The sequence below is a fragment of the Dromaius novaehollandiae genome, chromosome 9 (genome assembly GCF_036370855.1).
Source record: "Dromaius novaehollandiae isolate bDroNov1 chromosome 9, bDroNov1.hap1, whole genome shotgun sequence".
Classification (NCBI taxonomy): Eukaryota; Metazoa; Chordata; class Aves; order Casuariiformes; family Dromaiidae; genus Dromaius; species Dromaius novaehollandiae.
This window is the reverse complement of record NC_088106.1, coordinates 23,752,419-23,768,511: the sequence shown is the minus strand read 5'-3', so window position 1 is coordinate 23,768,511 and position 16,093 is coordinate 23,752,419. Positions and strand designations below refer to the sequence as shown.

The 16,093-nt window shown below is 43.0% G+C and overlaps 1 protein-coding gene across 1 annotated transcript in view; it reads right to left on the bottom strand.

The window, feature by feature from the left end:
• Window positions 1-16,093, bottom strand: part of SPSB4 (splA/ryanodine receptor domain and SOCS box containing 4) — a 96,292-nt gene that overhangs the window by 57,880 nt on the left and 22,319 nt on the right. The window contains exon 2 of the mRNA XM_026109783.2: window positions 13,259-14,114. Coding sequence (XP_025965568.1) covers window positions 13,259-13,952 — 694 coding nt within the window. The 5' untranslated portion in view covers window positions 13,953-14,114. The remainder of the gene's footprint in view (window positions 1-13,258; window positions 14,115-16,093) is intronic.

The following is a 16,093-nucleotide window of genomic DNA, read 5'->3' as shown; positions in this document are numbered from 1 at the left end:
ATTTGTCACTGCAACTTCAGCACTGTGACGCTAATACTGCAAAGAGGAGGATAAAAACCACCAGGTGCGGTTGGGGCACGGCGCCGGGGTGGGGCGGGGGGGAATTCCGAGTTTCTCCCGAGGCAACGTGCCAGGGAGAGGGTTATTTGTTCACAGAAAACATGCTGCAGAAATTTCTGTTGTTCACAGAAAACAACCCAAATTTATTAATTTAAAAAAAAAAAAAATCACTAAATAAAAAAGTTATTCATTCATAAGCCTTTAAAATGTTTCCAACCTCTGTGAAGTTCTTCACAGAACCTCTCCAAACAGCGTATTTCACATGACATGACTGACTCAAAGGCAGCAACTCCAGAAACTTTAAGTGTTGCATTACTGAAAGTGCAAACACATTAGCCATACAACCCCATACCATGCTTTGTTTTGATGGACAGAAGAATGTATTTCTGAGAGTCATTACAGACTGTCCAAGGGAGAGCCAAAAAATACAGCATAAACACACAATCTGAAAAGCACCAAGATCTGAAAGACCTAATCACGTTGCTTCAGTCAAACACACTGTCACTGTCAAGCTAGCTGAAACCGCAGAGTAGGGAAACCACTGGTTTTTTTAAGCCTCAAGATGCTGTGTCAAGGCTTTTAAAAAAAATTCAATAACATATACAAGATTATTATTAAACATTCGCAGATACTTTTTACTGCAAAGCAGAAGCATGTCTTCCTTTAATCTAATGCCCAAACTATACAAGCAAACAGGAATTTCCATATGGAAATGCAGTGTGCTACAGAAATAAAAAAGCCATGCTCAGAAAATGCAAATGCGACCCCCAAACTAAAACTATCCTTTTTTATATCCCCTACTTCCTTGCTCAGAATACGTCCCTGTTTCATCCAAATTGCTTTTCTGGAGTACGGTCATTAGATTAGGCCAAACAAGAAACTGGTTTGTAAACTGTGCAAAGGATGCAACCCACAAACGCCGCAGGACTGCTTGAGTAAACCACGCTTTCCAGGACAGGATCGGTGCCTTGTTACATTCTTGGGTAACATCTGCCACACTACTTGCTTAATAGCAATTAAAATCCATCTGAAAACTTGCTTCCTTCAGTAAATAAGGTCTTCACACATAAAACATTCCCAGATTGCTGCTTAGAGGCATACTTGAATTTTCAGTCAGCGGTAGGAAAGATGCAACTGCCTTTGCCAAGCTGACGCTGGCAGCGTGTCTGCAGCCTAGGAGGCTGCAGCGGGTGTCACTAACAGAAAGCAAACGTCAAGGCTACCAGGAAAAGTCAGCCAGCGAGGCAAAGAACCTGATGAAGAAAAAGCAAAACAGTGCTAAAAAATAACCATTTATAAAAGGATTATTTATTTAGAAATAGCCCATGACTATATGCTAGACATGAAGGTTCATCAGTTCAAGGCAGAAACACTCACCTAAGGCATGAAGATAGTCTTACATTCTTAGTCATCATACGAGGCTGACAAATTCATGACATCTGTGTTTCATAGGCATGCCTATCCAAAGCACAGATACAGCTCTGATGTACTGATATGAGGTACCACTGGATACCCGCCCCACAATTATCTTAAGTCCACCCCGAACAAGCATTACCCAAACTCTCCAGTGCTCCTAACGAACAACGGATGAGCACCAGTGGTGATGATGCGCAACTGGAACAGTAATACCGAATGCTGCTCTGCACTTGGGATGCCATAGAAAATCACTTCAAATCACTAACAGAAATCCTCTCAGAAGAGGTGCCATCAATTTACTTTCTGCATTTCACTATCAATGAACATTTAAAATTAATGTTTAAAAACATGAAAGACTCCTCATCATTCTGGTAGCTGCACTTCAGTTCTCTCACCAATTTCTAACACAACTTTTCCTCTGCCTGAACCTCCAGACTCAGCACTAAAGTCTGAAGTGTACCATTTCACACTTTTTATGTTGAAAGCTTTCTTTTTAACATAAATTGAATACTAGTTTGCTAACAGGCCTCAAGAAAAATCTGGTTGATCAGTTCCATTTCAGAAGTTTGAAGTGAAAAACTAAAGTTATTAAAATTCCCTGCATATACAGGAATCACACAACTGGGGGGGGGGGGGGTGTTCGTCTAGTCCTGTTATCACTAACAGAACTTCTAATTTAGTATCTTAAAAAGCCAATACAAAACTGAACCTGAAAACCCAGGGTATGTCCCGCTCTGCAGGGCCACCCCCTTGGCTATTCTATAGAAATGAAGAAATGCACTAACTCACAGAGCCGCGGAGGGCTGGGGGCAAAGAGTCAAGGAAAAAAATATTGACAAAAAACCCCACAAAACCATGTCTTACAGTAGAACATATCACCTGTTACCACAGCAAAACTACCACCTTGCATAAAACAGGAGCCAATGTAGCAGGAGACTGCCGTACTGCACGTACTCCCCAGCTCAGGCCGCGGCTGCAGAAAGCAGACTCGGTTCTGCCGCTCGCTAGCTTCAGAGGCTTTCACTTCACAGTCTCTGCATTATTTTAACATAATTTTACTGTTGGGGCAACTTTATTCTCATTTATGCTGGAAAGTACGCAGCAGGGTCATGAATTTCAGTGCACCTACCTGCACAACACAGCAACACTTCCAGACTTGCTTGTTTTCAGACACACTTCCTTGTAGATTTACAATAAGGACATGGGTTTTTTTTGCCATACTCTGACAAGCAGTATATAAATTGCCACTTGTTACAATATATTACAGAAAAATCAGGGTCATCTTATGTTTTTGCAACCTTGTAAAGTGCAATTTGTTCTACGCCCAAACTGGGAACTGGGTTGCTATCTGCCTCCCGAATACAGGGGCTATGCTGTCTTTAAGGGAAGAGAAAAGAAGCCCCGTGCAGGAAAAGCTTGTGATTAGAGAAGGGAAGAAAATTCCAAGGCTAGAGATACAAACCAAGCAGTATCTTAAGGGAAAATATAATTTATGAGGAAACCATACTGCACCACAGTCAACGTGAACAACGCAAAGGATGAAAAGAGATCTCATGCCAGAAAAAGCTTTTTTCTTTTTTCTTTTTTTTTTTTTAAAAAAAAAAAAACTTTCTTCTCATTTAAGGAGGAAAAAAAAATAGAAATTAAAGGTGGCAGGAGGAAGGAAGAAATCTTCTTGTTCTACAAGCATGAAGGAAGCCTAACATACTACAACCTCTGATGGTTACTGTAGCTGTAACTTTTTTGTATAACTAGAACAGTATCTGTCAAACAGAGCTCATGGATCTGTTGTTAAGTAAATAGTGCATATTCTCTGTTGTTAAACAAACCACAGCAAATCTGCGTAGTGTTCGAGCACATTCCCACAAGTTCACCTCTACTCACAAAACAGAGAATAAAAGTAATGATTCTCAAATACTAGAACATGGAAATTAATGAGATGTTCTCCAAATTTTATTTCGGCAGTAGATCCCCTTTTAGCTATTAGTGCAATGATGGTTACACTACCTGGCTTTCTATAAAGACGCATCTGAGCATAAATAAAACTGTAAAGGAATGGCACATCTGAAGAGACTTTGTGCCTTTTTCTCCCCCATTTGACAAAAGACTAAATTAAACTAAGTAGTTGAGCAACACATTGGCATCATGAACAGGGAAATATTTGCACAGAGATACCTCACAACAAAAGCCACAAATCACCACCCAGTAAGTTACAGAAATTCCCAGGAGGAAACAGCATGTATCACATAGGGGAGAAGACTTTAAATAATAGTCATACTTTTCCTGCACATCTATATGCAGAGGGTTTGATCAGTACAGATAACACAGAAGAAAAGGGAAGTAATAGCCATGAGAAATCTCATAAGAAACCAGTATCCAAGAGCAAGGCTTCTTTCTAGCCACCTCCCATTAAGCAAGAGGTGCACAAAAGAGTATGCAAAAAGATTCTACTACTAGGAAGAGTTAAAATAAAGTTGTTGAATAAGCTGCTAAAAGTGAACCGTTACCTGCAAAAACCAAGAGGGATTTTCTAAACTACTCCCTTCAACACTGGGTGAATGATGATGTCCCAACAGCATGCACAAGCACACACATTTTTGGCAGAAAAATAAATAAATCACTGGATAATCTACTGCAGAAGCATAATTATTTGCACTGAAGCTTGAATTTATGCTGTACAATACCTGACATCAATACAGATGGAGCAAATCCCCAAATAAATCTATTTTCCAAACTGCTAACATAAACCTGTGAAAAATCAGTTCATATTACTGAGTAATATCAGCATCACAGCTCCAGCAAATTCAGAAAAGGATTAAGCAAAGCTATCGATTTTTAATCATTCTTTTAGAGTAATAAATGTGGTTTTCAAAGTCTAGCTTGACTTCAGATTACAGTAACATTTACTTAGAGAGTAACGCCTTGCATTTCTGTTCTCCCAATTCAAGTTTCTCATTTCTTAAAAAACAAACAAACAAACCAAAAAAAAATATGAAATCAGCAGAAAAAATTGAACAGAAACACCAACGCATGCTTTTCTTAAAGCTAAGGTTTGGCAGTTGCCCCGGTACCTTTGAGCGAGAGCTGGAAGAACCAGCCCGGATGCGTCAGAAGACAAAGCGACCGTAGCACAGCGGTGGACTACTGAAAGCTGTTCTCTAGCCTCTGGAGCTACTGAGCTTGGAGTATGCTGGCAACTTCCCATCTTTTAGGTCAGTGACAACTGGAGTCCCTGTTAAACAGGTTTAAACAGCAAAACAAACACAAAAAAACTAGGCTGTAAGTAAAAACCCCTGTTATTTGTAAAGGTGGTGAGTACCTTAGATCACCTGAGTAGTCTGTATCACTAGAGGTTTTTAAGAATAGGCCAGAGTTGTGTAAGACGTTAATCTTGCAAGAAATAGGGGCCTGAGACGGCCTTTCTAGCTACGTGGTTTTATGCGCAACTATTTACCATCAGCTTGGGATAATCAGATGATTCTATGCATTATCATCATTACTTTGTACAAACAAATATCACAAATGTATTTTCAACGTTCACCCCAGAAGACCTTTCACTGCTACAGGTAGCGTCACGCACTTCACTCGGCAATCGCCCACCTCTGCAAGGGTGACGCTGCAGCCTCATGTTCTGTTATTAGTAATAAAAAGCAAAACGTGTATTACCTGAAGCCAAGGATAAGAAAGGCAGGTGAGAATTAATTATTAGTTACGTGCTAACAGAAAAGAGGAGACAAACCCATCTGAGGGTGGGAGGAGAAGCAGGAGGGCTGAAGGAAAGAGGAGCAGCTTGGAGTAACGAAGCCGGCAGGGCACAGACCACCAGGCAAGGGGCCGCGGGGGGCTGGAGGAAAAAGCTGTTTAACAGGGTACTATACCTTAGTGACAATGCAGTGATTTCAAGTTGTTGAGAAAAAGCTGAGAATCCTTTAGAAAATGTCAACAAATTAGGATTAGAGGACAAGAAATGTGCTTATACAGCCGGGGGGGGGGGGGGGGGGGGCGGGGGGGTGAAGGAAATGGGACAATTAGCTCTCTGATTCCTAAAGTAGGAACCAAAAATGCTGCTTCCTGTTAAATTATCCCAAAAGCTAAAGATTGCTTTTTCACAGCATTAGCTGCTTAATTACTAACACTTCATCCTCTGATTGCACGTCTGTAGGGAAAATTCGTACCAAGATGCTGCAAGACAGAATTGCACTGCATTTTCAGAGCACATTATTTCCACTGCAACCGCCAGCGTAATGGATTATTTAAATATCATAAAACAAACAGGTTTAGATAGACAAAAAACTTATCTATTTAAAAAAAAATTTAATTGAAAGCCATTTGGGGGAAAAGAGTGCATGGTGAGAAATTAGGCATTTCTCCTGACAGTTAACAAGTCTGCAGTTTTAACTTAGATTTCCTTATACTTAAAAGGCCTCTAAGGAGAAGAGCCTGTGTTTATAACCCACATTTGTGGTATGTTACCACACAGACCAACGCGAGTGGGAATGACGGGCGGAGGGGAGTTGTTCTGCCGCAGCAGCAGCGCCCGACCCCGGGAGCTCCCAGGCAGCCCCTCGCCTCGGCACACGGCCAGCGCGTGCGGCCTGCCGCCTGCGAGCGACTCCCGCCTCAGACCGGCCGCTTCTGCAACGCTAAAGCCAAAAAGGTCTCAGCAGACCAAACACCCCAGAGCTCCCGGAGCTTTACCAGCAGACAGCTGGGAGCGTTTCTGTTCCGCACGCCGGCCCGGCCGGACCGCCAGCACCTTCCCGCCTCCCGCGGGCCACGAAGGCGCCCGAGCGCCCCGGGCAGCGAGGAGCCTCCGCGGGGCAGCGGCCAGGGGCAGCCAGGAGCCTCCGCGGGGCAGCGGCCAGGGGCAGCCAGGAGCCTCCGCGGGGCAGCGGCCAGGGGCAGCCAGGAGCCTCCGCGGGGCAGCGGCCAGGGGCAGCCAGGAGCCTCCGCGGGGCAGCGGCCAGGGGCAGCCAGGAGCCTCCGCGGGGCAGCGGCCAGGGGCGCCTGCTTCTGCCCAGGGGATCCAGACGCAGCCGGGGAGAGGAAGCCCAGGATCCCCACGCGTGGATTACTGATCCCGAGTCTCCATGCAGAAACAGAGGTGCTACCCTAAAATTCAGCCGGGATCTGTCCTCCAACCGCCTGCCGTGTGATGTGTGCGCTGCAGCAACCTTGCAGGCCCCGAGCAAGCAAAAACAGCACCCCAGCATTTCTGTTTGGACAACTGCTTTCACCCACCTATTCACACATTGTAGGTAAGTTTGAAGCATGTACAACTGGTCTTTAAATACTGCTGTTTCTTTAGAGGATGTAAATAGCTACAGATGAAAAAAAAAAAAAAAACCCACACGCTACATTAGGTAGCCTGGAGGCAGTAACAGCTCAGAGAGACCACGGCATCTTTGTTGATAAGTACTGAACGCTCCAAGAGATCTGCAGGTTAAAATGTGAGCTTGGACACACAACTGTTTTCCACACCTTGGCATTACATTTGTTAGTAAAGTCTTTTTCTCCTCTGAGAGGTTGACGCTCCCAGCTCCCTGAACTCCAAAACACCCAGACTTATCCGAAGCAGCGCACGAGGACCAGAACCAGCACTGCAAGAGGCTGTCGAGCTGCAGCAGCGCTCTTTGGCACCTAAGCAGCAAAACAAAACACAAACAAACCTGTAAATACTGCATGAAGGAAAAGGTCTGCTACAGAATATTTCAAAGTAACTGTACTATTCCATAAGAGAAATTTTAAGATGCTATTTTGAAATTAAAATGTTCAGGAGCATGAGACTCGCGCACAAAAGCAAGAAACATCCCAAACATCTCATAAATGTAATTCTTGGATCTATGAAAACATCAGTTTTGGGCCAGATGGCTAAAATCTGAATGGAAAAGACCTTGAGGGGAAGAAGGAAGTTATCAGGATACTATTGTTTCTCTTAAAAAGTCTTGCAGCCTATTTTCAACCAAAACATGAGTTATTCTTCTTGGAACTTAAAAAGACAAAAGAATTTTTAAGGGTAAAACATGGCTCAGCTGGACATCAAATATTACTGCTGAACAATTGGTTGGGCAGCATTATCCCCACCTCTTGCCAAATTTACTCGTCTCTAAGCAATGGCTTGGGGATTTAGAACCAGAAAGGTATAAATCAAGGGTGGGGTTGCAATTTTTTATTCTTCTGTTATTACAATCTACTCAGCATGTTGTAATATAAAATTTGAGTGTTTTTTTTCCCTTTCACATACCATTTCAAAACTTAACCTCACTTAAACACTGACTTGTACTTTCTTAATACAAACTCATAACAATCAAGAGTTCAGGGAAGAGTTTAGCAACTTGTAGTTTTCTTTAAAGCTGTCACTATCACATGCAGACAGTGTCCCGAATTAGGAAGGCGGCATATCCCAGCTAGATGTTCCAGCCTCTGAGGCAGTAGCTGTAGCAACCTGCATTGCAGTTTAAGCATGCACGCTACAAGAAGAAAGAAAAAACCTTACAGAGATACCAGAAGGCCTTTTCAGACACATAGAGAAGGCCAGTGCTGACGCACATCTACAGATGTTTCTTCACGGCATTAGTCAGAGTGCCCCTGTGCTGACTTATGCACATGAAACAGTACACAAAAATCAGAATTTCCTCAAGAAATAATCCTGCTAGCACTCAGTTACAGGGAACAGAGTTTATTTCAATCATTTCTGTGCTAGTACCCAGTTACCACTGCACAATATCTCTGCAGCCCTTGCTGTGTGTTCTCAGCCCGGGAAGCCGTTAAATTCCCAACTTGGTAGCTGTAAGTTGTATTACCACATCCTGCAGCTGTGGGCCATGTTACTAGTGTTATCCATAATGCACAATGTCTCAATTTTTCTTCAATACTGCTTCAAAACAGGGCACAACTGGACTCATAACACACTTCTGAAACTCAAAATGCTGATTATTCAATTGTCAGGTATGTTTAAGGATGAGAAGACGACACTGCACTCCATTTACTCAACGAGCAAGTCTTCCACCGCAGCACTTGCGTCTTCTTCCCACCATTTTGGTTAAATGAACAAGTACTAATTTATCAGCCATGATCTGCAGCATACATTTTTATACACTGTTTTTCTCAGAGTAGTTTGTGAAGTTTTGGAAGACTTTAAATCAGAACTTTCAAAGTTGTTCTTTTAAACCATACATATTGCTTGAACCCATGAGCAATTCAAATGGGTCAAACAGACTTTTCAGAAACTATCATTTCATGTCAAATGCAACTCCCAGCTTGAACTTTAAAAAAGACAGAAATAGGATTTGGGAGTTAGTGCTCTTGAAAATTGCCCATAGGGAGAAAAAAAAAACCCTCAAAGTTTTTATTTTTTCCTGCAACAGGAAACACATCACCATTTTAACAGCAAAGCAGTTACTTCAACTGCCTGGATATAATCCTACACACATGTGGTTCAGCACACTTGGGAAAGCTAAGATCTGACAACACCGATCCATTCCCCAAATTTACTTCAGGCTCAGACACCTCACCCAAAACAGTAAGACCCCAGCACTTGTTAAGAAATATGTTTCTATACAGAAATAGGTATGTTAAAAGTTTAAACAAGAGACTTTCAGGTGTCCACTCCAAGTCAAACAACTGACATGCGCTTTCTTTAGTTCAGCCAGGCTTGTTACAAAAGACAGTTTCTACTACATGGAGCATGGACTGTCAAAATAAAGGAAAATAATATTTGATACCCATTTAAGTAACTATAGAAGTGATTACACATAATACAAATATATTTTTCTAGTTGTTAAATATACCATTCAGAAGGTACTAACATTTCTTGCCAGCCAACAAACAGTGAAGCTGCCTCTAAAATTTCCAAGAAAATCAGGGTAAGTAGTACATGGCATTGCTAAAGGTCAAATCGAAGATCTCTAAAGTGAGTGCACTTTCTTTTATATCATCTTCTTTGACGGAAAAAAGAACAAACCCACACCAGTTACATTGCTCACCTCCCAGTTTCCTTCTTGTATCCAACACTTGCAAATAGTTTGGAAAACAAATGTGGAATTCCTCACCAAGTCTCTAGAGACCATTTGATATCCAGCTACATTATTCTGTCCAGGACTTTTCACAGCTATGCTTCTAAAATAAATAAATAAATAAGTACAGACAATTCAGAGCCATTACAAATACTTTAGGTAAAATATTTTTAAACCTCTGACCATTTGTTCTGAGAAACATGTCAGATACTGTTTTCTATTTACCAGAGTCATCCATCAGAATACACTTGTTTACACCTCCGAAATTACGCGCTATGTATAAACCAGCATTTTGTACTCCAGACTTGTGCAGACCGGGACGGGTACCGGCAGCCTCTGCTGCCAGCGCCGGGGCTGCGAGGGACGTTGCCGCTGCAGCGGGACGCAGCCAGGGCGGCTCCTTGCAGCTCTCCGACTCCGCGTGGTCTCGGCACCGCCGCAAGCAGCGGGGCAGGGGGAGCAATGGGCGCCCCCCAAACACCACGGGGAGCTGCCAACCACCCGCCTTTTCCAGCATCCCCGAAGAGATGCTTCGTCTACCCAGTCTCCTTGTCTCCCTACGTATTCCCTCTACCAGCAGCTCAAAGTGCTGATGAAAGCTGATGCTCTCCAGAAGTGAGCTAATAGAGCAGTTTCCCACTGTTGCAGGAGAGAAAAAGGGCTTTTTTCATCATTTTTAGCAGGTATCAGCTACAGCTGGAAGAACTACATTTTAGCCCTGTTACTCTAGGAGCGACACCCGGAGGGGAGAGGGTCTTGGAACAGACCCGCAGCCTCGTCCTTCCCCGACACGTGCACCTCAGCGGTAGTGAATGCACTTCCACGGCAGAGCTGTACCTCGACGGCAGAAGTGCAAGTTCATTGCAGCTGCACGAGCCCATCGAGTGATCCTTTCACTTTTCTGTTCTTGCGAGCACTTTCGCTCTTCACTAGGCAACTGAAATACACAGGCCTTTAAATATTCAGGTCTTCTATTTAAACAGCAAGTATTGCAAACACTAGAAACCCCCGCAGTCAAGGCCTCCATTTACTCTGTAAGACAGCGCATAAACAGCCAGCACAAGCCGCGATGTGCATTCAGAGCAGCCAAAATCAATCATTAAATAGCAAAGTTACAACTCACTGTTTGACAGCACAATTTCGAGAACAGCTAAGCTTACTGCCCAAAAGCTGCAGTCAGCAGTACGAGATGCTTCCGGGGGCGGGGGAAGAGAATTCATAAGGTTTCAAACAAACAACACCACATATCTAAGTACACTTAAATGCCTTTAAGTTTGTGAGTGCAACAGGTACATATCACTGCCTCAAGGTCTATTTTGATTTTTTCACAAGGACAAACAATTATAAAAACATGCAAGATTAAGTGCTATGAGGGTGAACAGAGTCCCACGACCAATCCTGCACGCTGTTCCACCCAGATACAAGTGTTTCCAGCAGAGAAGACAAGGTGTTTGCTTTAGAGCACCAGACAGACGAGCTACCTTGGCTTCTGACTGCTGGTTTTGTTGCAGGACGGCAATGGATCAGCAAACACGCAGTAACAAATGACGTGAGCCCAGGCTGCCAAACTGCCTCGCAGCAAAGTGGGTTTAAACTTCCTCTTCACATGAGGAGACTAGCCTAGGCCTATACAGAAGTTTAGTTTATAAGTTTACTCTTAGCTGTGGATAAACACTTAGAAATAACTATCCTGCCTTCCTCAGGGATAGCCTAGGAAGCAGCCCTGGCTTTTTCAACAAAATCTACCCCCCTCCCCCCCAACCAAGAAACTGGAAAAGAATCTCTCTCCCTCGCCATGCCACAGACCGCAGCTACCAGCTATCCTTCTCTACTTATCTCCTTTTATTGCATATTTTCTATCAAACTCATTCACATCCTTTTTGTTTTAACCTTTCTAGCACTCCCTGGAGCAGCCCAGCGAAGAGCACGAGAGGAGCGCAGGCGGACAGCCGAGCCGTGCCCTGCTTCGCTCGGCAGGTACTCCCAGTACGAAGAAAATTGCTTCCACGCAGATCCGTTTTGCTTCCACAAGCAGCTCCCTCACGCCACCCCCCAAAAAGGCAGCTGTAGCCAACCGTCAGCACACAAATCTTTGCAGTGTCTAAGTGTCCAGAAGAGCTTTGTTCCTTGGCTACTCAAGAGGCTGCCATTTAACATTTGGCTGTAACAACCTTGCAAGGATGCTGTGGATAAAGTTTGCCCCCAGTGCCTATTACAGATGTTTAAGATTACCTTCTGATAAACAAGGTCAAATGCTTAATTATGGTTTTACACTGGCTAGTATGTCAGAGGCATGGTTAATGAGCAGAGAATTAACTTTGATGGAAAAAAAAATAGGCCATCCCATTATAATTGAAAAAAATAGCAAACCTAAAGGGGTTTTTAAAAACAACTAATTGAAAGGCAGAGGTATTGTTCACTTGCTATTAAGATTATTTTCTCTTTAGAAGACTGAATTCCATTCATAAAGCCCAAAACCAAGAAAAATTTCATTCAGCCACTTATTTTGGTTAAAATGTTCACATGCGCGGTTCATTCAGTAGCTCAGTTGATACCGTATTAAGCAAGAACAAAGTTCCTCTTATCACCTGGCTCAGCCTTCTACACCATAATTCACAGTTGGGAGAGAAAGGAGGCCCCAGGGAGCAGCTGCATCTTTCTTAATCTCTCAGCTCCATCGTATCTGGGTAGCCTACCTGTGCCAGCCATCAGGACAATTAACTCTCAGCTGGACTAATGAGAGCTCTTGGATAAAGATGCCCTGGGAATTACAAACTGGAAGCACTCCAGGGTCTTTGCAAGAGGAAAAATTAGGCCCGGACAGGCCCATTAAATCTCTCCCCTTCTGGACAGTAGCTGACTCTTGCAGAGCTCCTGGTCCATCTCCATACCTGGCTCCCCAGCTTGCCTATAGGAGTCCAGTTTAGGTCAAGCTCTCTATTCAAACCTATTTACTTCTTTGGAACTGTGTATTGGGAAACAGATGCAGAGTTCATGCTTGCACATAATGTTATCTGAAGTTCAGCATAGCTGCAAGTAGCAGACCCAATGGGACTGTTCAGAGCTACTGAACCATCTCTCTGCTAAACCATGTGGCACGCACGCAGCTCTGGAAATATATTTGCAAAGACGCCTGAATTCATGCAGGACTAACAGGGTTCGGCTGTTCTTGGTTCTGTGATAAAGCAAAGTGGGTCTGCTGGCTCCAAGCTGGTCTGAGGAATAGAAAATGCGGGAACCTGAGATCCCAGATTCTTAGGGATCCGCAGCTGCTTCTAAGGGTCCTGGAAAGATAACTGTGGAAAGAAAGCCTCCTGGCCTGAATTCAAGTATGCTTACACACACCATGTTAGAGTTCCACTACTACGGGAAATTTTTATAACATCCACAAATCAAAGAAGGTTGAAAACCACAGATTTAAAACATCCTCAAGTAAACAAGAGTTTTGCTGTTAAATACATCCAGGAAGTTTCTCAAGATTTTTTTCCCCCTCAGCCTGTTTACTTTCTTTGGATACAGATTTCTTGCCACTCTGCTTGCCAAAACAGAAAATTCTCAGAACAGAAAATATTTTGATACAATCCATACCACCACGATGAGACAGAATGCATAGAGTTTAGTTGTGGGCAGTAACTACGGGGATACAAGTTACCCACAGTGGACCGACCCCCCCTAGCACACTTACTTCACAACAGGAAGGGAAAAAAAAATCCAACATGAAAAAAAATGGAAAGATAGCATAATCAAAAAAATTTGGTAAAACTTACGGTCAAGTCCATTGATGTATCTCATTGTAATTTCACAGTGCCCCCAAACTGCACTGACTATGGGGTAAAGTTTTTTCCCTTTTAGTCCCCTGAAGGCCACTCCAAGATACTGTCCATCCACCATGAAGCTAAGCGTCCCTTCATCCATATCCAAAACCACCAGTAAGGAGTCTGGGAGTACAAAAGACTCGTCCGGTTCCAAAAAGACAGGATACGTGACCCCAGGTTGGTTTTTACAATTGTGATAAAGTTTGTTGCGTCCCAGATCCCAGCCCCATGATTCACTATTGCTACCAACCAACGACGTGTATCCTACAGAATGTAACGGAGCTTCGGCTGTCGAGACACCCACCACGGCGTGAGTTCCTCGCTGCCTTGTGGGCCAGTGAATTTGCCAGACGTGCAGGCCTCTCGTGTAGCCAACTTTGCCCCGGATGCAATCTGTGCTTTGGGCAACCGGATGTCTGTGAAAAGTCAGTTTATCATCTTCCTTTACAAATATATTTAAAGACCGATCTTCGTTGTTCCATGCGTGTTTATATTGGACCTCCAGCTTGGCAGGGGGCATATCCAATAACATGTCCAGTCGTGCAGGCTTGCAAAAATCCGGGCCTCTCAGCTCTCGTTTAACAGGCCTGTAAGGGGGCTCCCTCACATCCACAGACTTTATGCTCCCTGAGATTTTCTGGCCCATTGCTTGGCTGCAGATTTACAAAGGAGAAAGAAAAGTTGACTTTGGCCCAACGTTACCTCATGAAAGCACTTCTACACTGAGCCAGTGACTTGACAAGCTGACTGGATTTACTTCTCCTGTTTGGAGCTTTTTAGCAGCAAAGTTTTCAGAGAAAAAATGCTCCTGAAAGAAAGCAGAAAGTTTCCAGTTAATTTAAGAAAGCCAATAGAAAACTCACAGCATATTTTTAAAGAACTTCTTGTGATCCTTAGTAGTTATTTTAAACGGCAAAAACTGACAATTCACCACTTTTTGTTCAGTATCCTACAATGCTAACCAGACTGCCAGCAGGATACTCTGAGCCCACCAGCATTCAGCCTACAGACAGCAATTTCCTCCAATTCATAATAGGATACAGACATCCTCCACCTTCTGCCCTTCCACCCGTTCTGTCTAGCCAGGTCCAAAATGGTCTTGAAAAAACGCATATGCTATTCACCAGGAACAGGGATAAACTTAATGTTCAGCTGCAACTCCACTTTCACTTACTCTTCAGTTCCATCTTCTTAGAAACAGGCACTGTGTCAGAACACCCTTATTTCTAAGCTATTCTCTCACCTGGACCCTTGCAACCCAGGGCTTCAGCTTCCACGTTCCAATGTTATTAGAACAAACACAGCCAACGACAAGTGTCTGCAAAACGTAATTGCTTATTTTTAACATACCCTGCCCTTAAAAGGAAAAACAAAAATTCATTAAGCTATAGTTTTTGTGAAGGAGCTAAAAAAGGAGAGGGAATAAGAGGCATTGAAGGACAAATGAAGAATGGCAGTTTCAGTTCTTTGGCAGACCTTTCTAACGGGGAACTTCTATCAGAGTGCACATTCTTCAGAACGCGGGACAGCAGGCTAATCCCCATTCTCTGCATTGCAATATTAAGCTGATGAGAAGGACTGGGACACAGTAATAGCAAGACACATTAAGACAAATACATGACTTTGAAGCGCATTATTCCTGAGCTTCTATAGATGAACATGGCAGTTTAGCTGGAAGAGCTCAGAAGCCACCCAGAAAGCTGTGCATGAAAGATCCTTTGCAGCCTAGAAAAGTTACATTTATTCACCGTTTAGAGCTCAGGTAGAATACAAATGTAAGAAACGAACTTCTAGCAGAGCTAAAGGAATAAGAATGAAGACGAAGTCCTATAAACTCAAGTAGGTGATTGGCAGGGGATCAAATAAAGTATTTGCAGCAGCAGACGTATTTCTGTCTTCTGGCTGAAACAGAGCCAAGTCCTGCAATGCTCCCCTAGCTGAGGAGACCCCACTCTGATTAGTTACTGACAGAGTTATGAAGCATTTTAAAAAGAAGCTAAAACCACCAGATTCTCAAAAGCTTGAAGAGACTATGCGACAGTTGGTTTTCATAAAGCACCAAACAACTGGCAGGGGCCTAAACGCCTTGCAGGAAAGAAAAAAAAAAAAAAGAAAAAAAAAAAAAAAAGTGTCTTGCAAGACTTCACTTGGTGAGCCACAGGTCCGAGGTCTTCATTGTAATGAACTTCTACCCTGGATATACCGTCACACCGCAAAGACCATTTTTGAAAGAATGCAAGTAAGAAACAGGTATTGCCAACGGAAGGAGAAAATAGAAGTCTATAAAAAGAACATCCCTAGAATTTACAGTCTAACAAGACATGTTTTAGAAGTAAATGAATTCTTCATATTATTTACAACGTTCAATACCATATAAAGCATTTTCTGCATGCATTAAGTAATCTCTTACTGAAAATGTGAGGTACACACTTCAACGTTGACCAACATCTATTAACATCTTCCCATATAGAGACAGCATGCAAACAACAGTCTAAGTTTAACTTGTACAGCATTTAAAATTTCTGTAAACTTGTGCTAATTTGTAAACACGTATTTAGTTTTCTCAAGAGTTAAGCTGCAGTGCAGAGAAAAGCATGCTAAGCTACAGCCTCACTTCTCCCCAGCCCCCTAAATAGGATATACAATAGGAGACAGAAAACACAAACCTAGAGTTATGGTCATAATTATTCATTAATTTGAAAGACACATGAATGTAGCAAAGTATGAAAAGTGTTGCTGTCAGAGAAACTGCAATTCTGACCACTTTGATATAGGGTATAGGAAGAA